This window comes from Lutra lutra, chromosome 5, assembly GCF_902655055.1.
Source record: "Lutra lutra chromosome 5, mLutLut1.2, whole genome shotgun sequence".
NCBI lineage: Eukaryota > Metazoa > Chordata > Mammalia > Carnivora > Mustelidae > Lutra > Lutra lutra.
In genome coordinates, this window is record NC_062282.1 from 34,416,561 (window position 1) to 34,427,753 (window position 11,193).

General features: G+C 40.2%; 1 protein-coding gene across 8 annotated transcripts in view; it reads left to right on the forward strand.

Moving 5' to 3' along the window:
• GHR (growth hormone receptor) overlaps positions 1-10,388 on the forward strand; it is a 268,372-nt gene extending 257,984 nt beyond the window's left edge. For all 8 annotated transcript variants that reach the window (XM_047731508.1, XM_047731507.1, XM_047731509.1 and 5 more), the window contains 3 exons: positions 1,913-2,003; positions 6,971-7,040; positions 7,340-10,388. In XM_047731508.1, the coding sequence (XP_047587464.1) occupies positions 1,913-2,003; positions 6,971-7,040; positions 7,340-8,311 (1,133 nt within the window). In that variant the 3' untranslated portion in view covers positions 8,312-10,388. The remainder of the gene's footprint in view (positions 1-1,912; positions 2,004-6,970; positions 7,041-7,339) is intronic.
• Positions 10,389-11,193: the final 805 nt, after the last annotated feature.

Sequence of the window (11,193 nt, forward strand, 5' to 3'; positions counted from 1 at the left end):
AGGTAAATTGGAGCAGCCACTTGGGAACACAGTATGGAGTCTTAAGAAGAGAGTATTAAAATATAGAGTGTTAAAAATTGAAATATCGGGGTGCCTGGGTGGCTCAGTGCCTTTGACTCAGGTCGTGATCCCAGGGTCCTGGGGTCGAGCCCCGCATCAGGCTCTCTGCTCAGCAGGGAGCCTGCTTCCACCTCTCTCTCTGCCTGCCTCTCTGCCTACTTGTGATCTCTCTCTCTCTGTGTCAAATAAATAAATAAAATCTTTTTTTAAAAAAATTGAAATACCATATAATCCAGTAACTCCACTACTGGGTATTTACCCAATGATAACACCAGTTTTATTCATTCACCTACTAGTGGACATTTAGGCTGCTTCTGTTATCTTAGCTATTATAAATAATGCTGCAGTGAGCATGAGAGATAGATAGGTAGATCGATCGATCATGTCTTCATCCGTTATGGTATATTAGCCGTAATGAGGATGAAAGCTCACTATTCACAACAACACAGATGAGGCTAGAGGGTATGATGCTAAGTGAAATAAGTAGGACAGAGAAAGACACATACCCTGTGATTTCATTTGTGTGTGTAATCTAAAAAAACAAAATAAAATGAACAACAAAGGAAAGCAGAAACAGACTCATAAATACAGAATACAAACTCGTGGTCACCAGAGGAGAGGACATGTGGGAGGTTAGGTGAAACAGATGAAGGGGATTAAGAGGTGCAGACTTCCAGTTACAAAATGAATAAGTCACAGGGATGAAAAGTGCAGCGTAGGGAACGTAGGCAGCAATATTGTAATAGCGTTGTACGGTGACAGGTGGTAACTACAATTATCACGGTTAAGCGCTGAATAATGTATAAAATTGTTGAATCACCTGTTGTACACTTGAAACTAATAGAACATTGTATATCAACTTTATTTCAGTTAAAAAGTGGAGAACACTGGGAACCTACTGCAGGTAGCTGGTAGCCACTTGGTCTTAAGAAATGAAATTGAAGTTTTATGAACAAATTCCCCCAATTCTGCTACCAAGTAGAAGATGAGAGCCCCTGTAGTGATCTTCCTCTATCAAAGGATATTTTGTAATCTGCAAAATATGTCTGCATGTCTAAGAAGTTTCGGTCTTGATTCAAAAATAGAAGCTTTGCCCCCATCTTTTTGATGGATTCTTAGTCTGGAGGGTAAAAAAATATTACCATACGTAAGATAGATGATTGATAGACAGATAATAGATAATAGATAGATAGATAGATAGATAGATGGATGGATGGATAGAAGGGAAGGAAGGGAGGGAGGGAGGGAGGGAGGAAAGAAGAGCAGAGGGGAGGGAAGGGGAAAGGAGGGAAGCGGAGGGGAGAGGGAAAGGAGGGAAGGGGAGGGAGGGAAGAAGGAAGGAAGGAATAGCAGAGGGGAGGGGATGAGAAAGGAGGGAAGGGGAGGAGAGAGAGGGAGGGAAGGGGAAAGGGGGTAGGAGAGAGAGGAGGAGGGAAGGGAAATGGAGGGGGGGAGGAAGCAGGGAAGGAAAGAAGGATAAACCAAAGAAAGGATAAACAGCATGTCTTTCTAGATCTGAAGCCACTAATGATACACCCTGAACACATAAGGTGCTTAAAACAGTTGTTGTGGACTTTTTATATAAACATGAATTGTGCTTAAACTGTTTGCTTCGTCTTCATTTTGATTTTTTTTTATATGTGAAAAGATTTAAAGAAGTGAAGAAAGATACCCTTGAAACAGCAGATACTCCTACATCATTACATTCTGTTTTAGTGGTTGTCAAGAGAAATCACTGAATTTACTAGATGATTATAAATTAAGAAATATTTTTATGTGAAAAAGAAAAGTAAAATGTAAACATTGACTATTCCTAATTCTATGAGTGAGATAATATTCTTTTGTGTTTCAGATTTCCAGTTTCCATGGTTCTTAATTATTATCTTTGGAATATTTGGGCTAACGATGATATTATTTTTATTCATATTTTCTAAACAGCAAAGGTAGGTGTGAAAAAGTCTATTTAGATGTTTTTGCCAGTGTTTGGATTTCCCAATGTGTTTCCATTTGTTTATTTGATATTTCTTTTGCAAATCATGGGTGAAAATTTTAATTAATGCAGTAAAATATTATCACTATTTACACATTTGCCACTTTGTTGTGTTCATCATCAAGAATCGCTGGGTGTCTGTTCTACCTGGGAAAATGCATAGGACAAGGAGGCTGAGGCTAGTGGCCACACACCTTGTGATCGGTTCCTCCTTAACAGGACTGTCATCTCAGAGCTGCCCCTTGATCTGTTCCAAGTCCTGAACGAGCTGGCCCATTCATTCTAGGACAACGGAGTGACACTGAACCTTTAGCTAAGTTTAACACAGTCCTATTGGAAAAGCAAATGTTAGTGGCAAACGAAAGCCACCTAAATAATTCAATCGAATAAAACCATTTTAGACTTCATATAATGGAGTTTTCGAGTAAACCCAGGTTTTATTGAAATTATTAAATTTAATTAAATTATTACAAATTACCCATATTTGTAAACACAGCTAAAATGCTTTCTAAATTTGAAGAGATTGTGTTCTGTATTCTCTTGGTATCCCGACTCAGGTCCCAGTCATTATTCTGATACTGCTGTTTGATCTTGTTTGAGTCTCTTAACCTCTCTGGGCTGCATGTTCTCATGGGTAATAAAAGCATGTTGGACTGTAGGACCCTTAAATTTCCCTTGAGCTGTAGAACTATCACTGTTTTTCTTCCTGAAAGAAATTCCACACAGACTACAGGAAATTATAATACAAAATACAGGAAAAATATCGGAGAAGTTATTAGTACCAATTGCAAATTTTCTTACATTTAGAGTATTTTTTAAGTCCCATGGGTTCATCCTGCCCCTTCTTCTAGAATGAGGATGACTAACACTCCCAGTTTGCCTGGAACTTTTCCTGGTTTGAACACTGAAAGTCCTGTGCCTTGGAAAACCTCCCAGTTGCAACCTCCCAGTTGCAGACTAACCAAGATGGTGGGTCACCATACCTAGAACTGAAGACACTTTCTCCAGCTGAAGCGTAGAGGCATCTGCAAATCAAAACAGTATCTATGTGAATACATTGCAAAAGCTTTTTAATTGGAGTTGCATCTCCAGTTCTATAATGTACACCAGTGGGAAAGCAAAATTCATTCTGCAGAATTCCATTTTGCATCTAGCTTTTTAGCAACATTTCTTTTATAAGCACAAGTATTATAAAGCAAGACAAATACAGTTTTCAGTTGTCTGGGGAAAAAATAATAAATACATTTATAGAATCTTAAGTAATTTATATATTTATGTAATGCCAACCACAAAGGAGGCAGATTATTCTGTTGATTAATTTGCATGTATTGATCTGTACAGTTGATGGGCTAATTTACATGTAACTACAGTAGATATGCCCACTATATATATATGAAGTAATTTACTCCTAACATTAGCTGTCAATTTTGAGTCATTGTGAAGGCCATGTAAATTTGTTATGTTAATTATATTAGCCAACAAAATTTCAAAGAAAAAATAATTCGCTCAACAAAGAGAATTTTGAAAATATATTAACCTTTGTACAAAAGTGTGTTCCCTAAGAATAATGAAGTTCTAAACTTTGACGTTTAGAATTACCAAATTGTAAAATTGCTCTGAAATCTTTACTGTACTCTCAAATTTCCTGTACTAAATTCTCTGTAGAAAAGAATTAGTTTTGTTCTTTCATTCGCCCTAAAAACCCTTGTTGTGGTCTCCATTTCTGTGTTCCAATGAAAGTAGGAAATGGGAGAAGACAGTAGTCAGCAGGTGTGGAAAGAACATGAAGTTCTGATCATTAAAATGATACCCCAAAGGGGCACCTGGGTGGCTCAGTGGGTTAAGCTGCTGCCTTCGGCTCGGGTCATGATCTCAGGGTCCTGGGATCGAGTCCCACATCGGGCTCTCTGCTCAGCGAGAAGCCTGCTTCCCTCTCTCTCTGCCTGCCTCTCCGTCTGCTTGTGATTTCTCTCTGTCAAATAAATTAAAAAAAAAAAAAAAAGAGGCCAGAGGGTCTTTTTAAAAAAAAAAAAAAAATGATACCCCAAAGAACGAGGTACTTAATGTCAGCCTTCCCTGGAATGTTAGGGAGCGAAAGGGCTTCAGGTCCTGCCTGTTATTGGAAGTGTTGAGTCCATGCCACTTTTCCCTTTCCAGATCATTAACAAGATTTATAATGTAATTTGGATTTGAATAAAAATGTTAGAAGAGGGCGCCTGAGTGGCTCAGTGGGTTAAAGCCTCTGCTTTCGGCTCAGGTCATGATCCCAGGGTCCTGGGATCGAGCCCCACATCGGGCTCTCTGCTCAGCGGGGAGCCTGCTTCCTCCTCTCTCTCTGCCTGTCTCTCTGCCTACTTGTGATCTCTCTCTGTCAAATAAATAAATAAAATCTTTTAAAAAAAAAATGTTAGAAGAGTCACAGAGTTTCATGCCAGTTTATCCGTACTGTGTTGTCAGTTGTTCCCACCGTACGGTTCACCCAGCCTTTGAGCTGTTACTAATCAGGAGAGAAAGAACTGGATTGGCCTTAAACAGAAGCGCCACACTGGTCACCCAAAAGCCGGACTCAGCCTGCAGATCCTCATGTGTCGTTGCTTTGTGTTACGTGGATTTGCTACAAAATGTTTACATGCTAGGGAATTTACACACAAAAATCCAGATTTCCAGGGGGTCTTTATCAACTGAAAGATCTGGTGAAACTCGGTTGATATTCCTGAATGGCAACCTATGCTGAAGCAGAAGACCAGCCATTCACTTCCGGAAGGGCCTGTGTTCTCCATCACCGTTCTCACCGCCCTCTGACCTCACCCCAGGCCTCCTTCATTCATTTGCATGACCTGCTTGGGCCCTAAAGTCCACAGTGTCTGTCACCTTGGCATGAAGCCTGCCATCACGCCCGGATAGCTAGCATGTGCACCATCCTGGGCAAAAAATGAGAGGCACACGTAACAAAGTCAAGGATCAGACGTTCGGGAATATTTGCTTCCTGTCATTAAAATTGTGTTGCATTTTTCTGTGTTTTTGACATTTAAAGTATTCATTGAGAGACACACGGCAGGATAACACAGCAGGATGACAGAAGACAAAGGGCCTAGGTTTTGGAGTTAGGTACTTTGGATTTGGGCCTCAGCTGTGCCAAGAAATAGCATATGATTTAAATACATTTCTTAAATCTCTAAATCTTTCCATAGATAATGTTAACTGCCTCCCTAGTAGTTATAAGAATTAAATAAAATGTTTAGTGTGTGGTTGACAAACTTGTGTTATAAAGGGCCAGAGAGTACATTTTTAGGCTTCTGGGGCCATGCAGTCTCAGTTACAACTCCTCAGCTCTGCCACCGTGGCATGAGAGCAGTCATAACAATGTGTAGACTAGTGAATATGACTGTGTTCCAATAAAACTTTATTTACAAATACAGAGAGCAGACCTGATTTGGCCTTCAGGCCATTCTTTGCCAGTCCACAGGTTAGTGCCAAATATATCTTATGGAGTCTGGTTTATCAGAGGCATTCAAAAAAATAGTAGCAGTTATTATTAATAATTTGTATTTTTCCTGTATCTTCTGTTCATTGGTACAAATTTGATTTAACACTTGCCCTGCTAAGTAAACCTAGTAGAAGCCATTTACAGCAATATAAAAAACAGAATTTGGCTTTTTCCTTGGTTAGGTAAAAAGGCAGATGGAAATATTCAGAGCGTGGGTTCCCTATTGAATAGACTTGACTGTCCATTCACATTTAGTGGAATATCATCAGCTAATGTCCCAAAAGCAGTTTATCATCCCTGCCCAACGGTGGCATCTCTGACTTACAGGGTTTTTTAAAATAATAAATGAGTTGACTAGAATTGCTAATCTCCAAGCTTTTTTTCCCAGAGCTGCAATGGTAATTTTAAGACATAAATTCTAGTTAACGCTATTAACGAACTACATAAATGAGGTGTTCAGATTTATTCAGGAAATGTTTATTGAGCACCTTCTATGTGCCAGGAATTGTGCTAGGATACAATAAAGTGCAAGGCAGGCAGAATAGACATTGAAATGAATTATGGTCAAAAAATAATTTGAAGGGGTTCCTGGGTGGCTCAGTCAATTAAGCGTCTGCCGTGGGCTTAGGTCATGATCCCAGGGTTCTGGGATGGAGCCCCAAATCAGACTCTGCGCACCAGGGAATCTATTCCCCCTGCCCCTGCCTGATGCTCCCCCGCTTGTGCTTGTTTGCTCACTGTCAAATAAAGAAATAAAATCTTTAAAAATAATAATTTAAATATTTAGAACAGAACATTTAAGTGCATCATAGAATTGGATATATAGATCATATTGATCAGTTAGAGATAGTTCAAATTTAGTCTTTCCCAACTGTAATGAACCCTGCAATGACACCTGGTTTCTGAGATCATTTAAATAATTTTATAATTAAGGTGAGCCACGCAGTGCAAACTTAGCTCAGTCCATCCTTTTTGAGGGTGCAAATAATTTTGATTCCATGTGTATTGGCTCTTCTTTCTTTTCTTTTCTTTTCTACCTCTTCTCTGCAAATTACTGATGAGATGTACATTAAAATTACCATCCTTATAGATGAAATGGAAATTGGCCTTCAATGGAATCAAATTTCTCATTCACAAATACTAATGGTGGCTCTCAATAAAGACAAAAGGGGGAAAAAGATTTTAGGAAACCATGTTTTATTTAAATTGGCTTCACGTGAGGGCTTTTCTGTTGATTTTTGTTCTTTTTTTTCTTCTATAGTTTTTCCTCATCATTTACTACTCAATATTTTCTTTCTCATATTCTGCATATGTGGAGCACCAGAAAATTTGGAATAAGTAATACTGCCACCAACATTTTATTCCTATCTTTTGATGTAAGAGAATGTATAATTCTATAGATATGTCAAACCAAAATTTCATTTGTTTTCAAGGATTAAGATGCTGATTCTTCCCCCTGTTCCAGTTCCAAAGATTAAAGGAATTGATCCAGATCTCCTCAAGGTACTTAATAAATTATCTAAGTGACAAAGACCATTGTCTTTTGTTGAGAGCTTTTGCAAGCTCTATGTATCATGTTTCATTTTTAACCCCTCTGGAGAAAAATGTTCCCAAATAACAGATCTTAAAATCATAAGAAAGTCTTACATATTTAAAAGGTCTACACTAATGTGTTTCTCATTATATGGTTTTGTTACTATTGTTCTTATCATAACCATAATTTCAGTCTGAGTGTTATTTGTCAAATCCTTTCATCATTGAGAGTTTCTTTTCATAGATCTCACTTTCTTTCTGTTTCCTAGGAAGGAAAATTAGAAGAGGTGAACACAATCTTAGCCATTCATGACAACTATAAACCTGAATTCTACAACGATGACTCTTGGGTTGAATTCATTGAGCTGGATATTGATGACCCAGAAGAAAAGACTGAAGGATCAGACACAGTTAGACTTCTCAACAATGACCATGAGAAGTCACTAAACATCCTTGGGGCAAAGGATGATGACTCTGGACGTACCAGCTGTTATGAACCTGATCTTCTGGAGACTGACTTCAATGCCGGTGACGTGTGTGACAGTACTTCAGAGGTTGCACAGCCACAGAGGTTAAAAGGGGAAGTAGATCTCTTGTGCCTTGACCAGAATAGTCAAAATAACTCACCCTCTGCTGATACTGCCCCTACCACTCAGCAGCCCAGTGTTATCCTGGCAAAGGAAGACAAACCAAGATCACGTCTTATCAGTGGAACTGAGTCAGCTCATCAAGCTGCCCATCCTCAGCTGAGCAATCCGAGTTCACTGGCGAACATCGACTTTTATGCCCAGGTAAGCGACATTACTCCAGCCGGGAGTGTGGTCCTTTCCCCAGGCCAAAAGAATAAGGCAGGGATGTCCCCATGTGACAGTCCTCCGGAAGTGGTCTCACTCTGCCAAGCGAACTTCATCATGGACAGTGCCTACTTCTGCGAGGCAGATGCCAAAAAGTGCATCACTGTGGCCCCTCACGTCGAGGCTGAATCACGTGCAGACCCCAGTTTTAACCAGGAAGACATTTACATCACCACAGAAAGCCTTACCACTACCGCTGGCCAGTCTGGGACAGCAGAGCAGGCTCCGAGCTCGGAGAGGCCGGTCCCGGACTACACCTCCATTCACATCGTGCAATCTCCGCGGGGCCTCGTGCTCAATGCCACGGCCTTGCCCTTGCCTGACAAGGAGTTTCTCTCATCATGCGGCTACGTGAGCACAGACCAACTGAACAAAATCATGCCGTAGCCTTTCTCGGGTTTCCCACAAGGTCCGTATTTAATGGTTAAGAGTTGGCTAGGGCATGAGTGCTTAAACCAAAACAATGTTTAAAGCTTTCTTGGGAGGGGGGGATAGGGGAGTGGATTCTAAATGCCTTTTCCTGAAATGTTGAAACATGATATTAAAAAAGAGAAGAAGAAGGCCTAATGAAATCGATATTCCTATTGTGAATTGTAAATATTTTTAAAGAACTGTCTCAAAGACTGTTTAGTGGCGGTGATTGTCTTGTTAATGTGGGTGTTAATTTTGTGATACTAAGCATAGAATGGCTGTTTTTAATGTATAGTGAATCATGCTTTTTGAAAAAGCGAAAAATCAGGTGGCTTTTGCAGTTCAGGAAAATGGAATGCAAATCAGAGCACAGGCTAATTTTTTTAAGTGGGAACTAAAATTATAGGTAAGAAGGCAAAAAAAAAATAGTTTGGATATGTGAAACATTTATTTTGACATAAAATTTATAAAGATATTTTTAATAATTTACACTTCAAGCATGGCTATTTTCTATCACACGATACACTGTGTACTGTAGTTCATGCAGACCCCTGGAAAGAATGTAGCGACTACAGTCGAAAGCTAGTTTACTGCTTTGGTCAGTACACCTAAAGAAAAACAAATAAACAAGTTAGTTTTTTACCAGGCCCTTTTTATACCTCCCCAAGACCCTTAAACAGTTCTGAAATTATTGTAGTTACCTGCATTACTGGAACAGGCTCATCTTATTTAAATTTTTTTAAAACTATTTGTTAGTAGAGAAAACTTAAAGACAGAGGCACCAGCCAAACCAAAACAGGCAGACAAAAAAACTCTTTCTTGCCCAAATTTTGGTTCCTGTCAGAAAGCTCCATACTAGGAGAAGTGGGAAGGTAAGCCAGGCCCTCGGGCCAGGCTGCTTGGGTGCTCCGGCTGCACGTGGAGGGAGTTTTGGGGGCGGACAGATCATGAAGGGTAGGCCCCAGAACCTCTATTGTAGCATCTCTTCAGACAGGACTTGATTTTGTTACATGGTTACGGAAGAAGGGAATAAAGTACAAGACGCATTTTGTAAGTTGAAGCAGGTGGATGCGAAGTTAAACCAGATCATGGAATAAAAATTTCGAGAAAGAAGTTTTTGTTTCACAGCCAATAGCCAGACATAGACCCGCTCTTCCTGGTAACAAGAAACAGACGGAACGAGATTTTAAATCCCCACTGAGAAGTCAGAAATTTCTTAAACCCGTAGCGGAAACTTTCTTCCTCACCAAACCCTTTCTTGGGTTTATTTGAAGTAGCAAACAAAGAAGTTTCCTCATTTTTTATTTCCCCTCTGAGTGGCTTGGCCTCAAAGCGGGTAGTCAGAAGGAAAAGAAGGGGCCTGAAGTAAGGTATAAATTATTGTTCAGTCCCTTAGTAATCTCAGCACCATTTGTAGGAGCTTCGGGATCGCTCCCCAAAAGGTTTGTCAAAGGAGAAGAATCTCATCTCACTGAAGAATGCTTCTCACTTTAAGTTTGGTTTTGTTTCCTTTTTTTTTTTTTTTTTTTTTTACATTTAATGAAACTTTAAAGTTAGCTGTAACTTAAATAGTATATGCCATTTAGCTCAGACCTTTTTAGGAAACAGGCTTAATGGTTGGTAATTTTAAATTCCCTCTTTCTTGCAGGAAGGACAGTGAAAAGCTAGAACTGGGTGTTCCAAGTTCAACATGTTACTTTGTAATAGGTGTTTAATAGGTTTTCTGCTACCTTGCTGCTATGGTTTTCTCTAAGAGCTACGTAATTTAGTAATTTAGTTTCGTATACAATTTCATCGGTGTAGAACCTAATTCAACTTAAAACTGTGTGCTTGGGAGAACTATCTTACTATTTCACAGTAGGCTGACAACAATTTCTATAGCCAAAAATAGCTAAATACCTCAATCAGTCTCAGAATGTCATTTTGGTACTTTGCTGGCCACACAAGCCATTATTCACTAGTATGACTAGTTGTGTCCTGCAGTTTATATTTAACTTTCCTTATGTCTGTGGATTTTTTTTCCTTCAAAGTTTAATAAATTTATTTTCTTGGATTCGTCGTGGCATGCTCCTATCGTCAAACACCCACATGAAAAGCTCCTTCAACCAGACTGCAGACTCCTCGGTTCTTCTCACTGAAAGGGGTGCTTAGCACGATTGGCTTGAACACATTGGCAGTGGATGTGGGGATTTTTACTATGTGCTGGCAGCTCCCTACCTCTCTTTTTTGAGGAAACAGGAGCCCAGCTCAAAAATATGATTCTGGCTTGCCTGGACTGCGCCTTCTTCCCAGGCTGCAACACCCCACCGGCAGAGGCTCTTAGAACCATGCTTTGGGTGCGTCATAGCTTGCGTGACATGGGGAGTGGGGGCCATGAGGAGGAAAACATCTTGAGCACTTTTTTTTTTAAGATTTTATTTATTTATTTGACAGAGAGAGAGAAAATCACATGTAGGCAGAGAGAGGGGGAAAGTAGGCTCCCTGCTGAGCAGAGAGCCCAATGCGTGGCTTGATCCCAGAACCCTGAGATCATGACCCAAGCCAAAGGTAGAGGCTTAACCCACTGAGCCACCCAGGCGCCCCTTGAGCACTGTCTTTAAGCGACATTTCTAGCTGGAGCCTGTTGCCTGGGAGGAGGGAAAGCAGCTCCTCCTATACCAGCACACATGAGCACAAGTCGGTCTGTCAGACTAGATGCTTGTCATCATGGGGGGCACATAAGTCAGGCCTGTGTGGGGAGGCAAGGCAGATGGGTTGTGTAGGAGCCTGAGGGAGCGGGAAAGCCATGAAGCAGATTCTTCCTCAGAAGACAGGCTCCAGGTGAGTTACCTAATAAATTGCAGTCTCTTGTGCAGGCA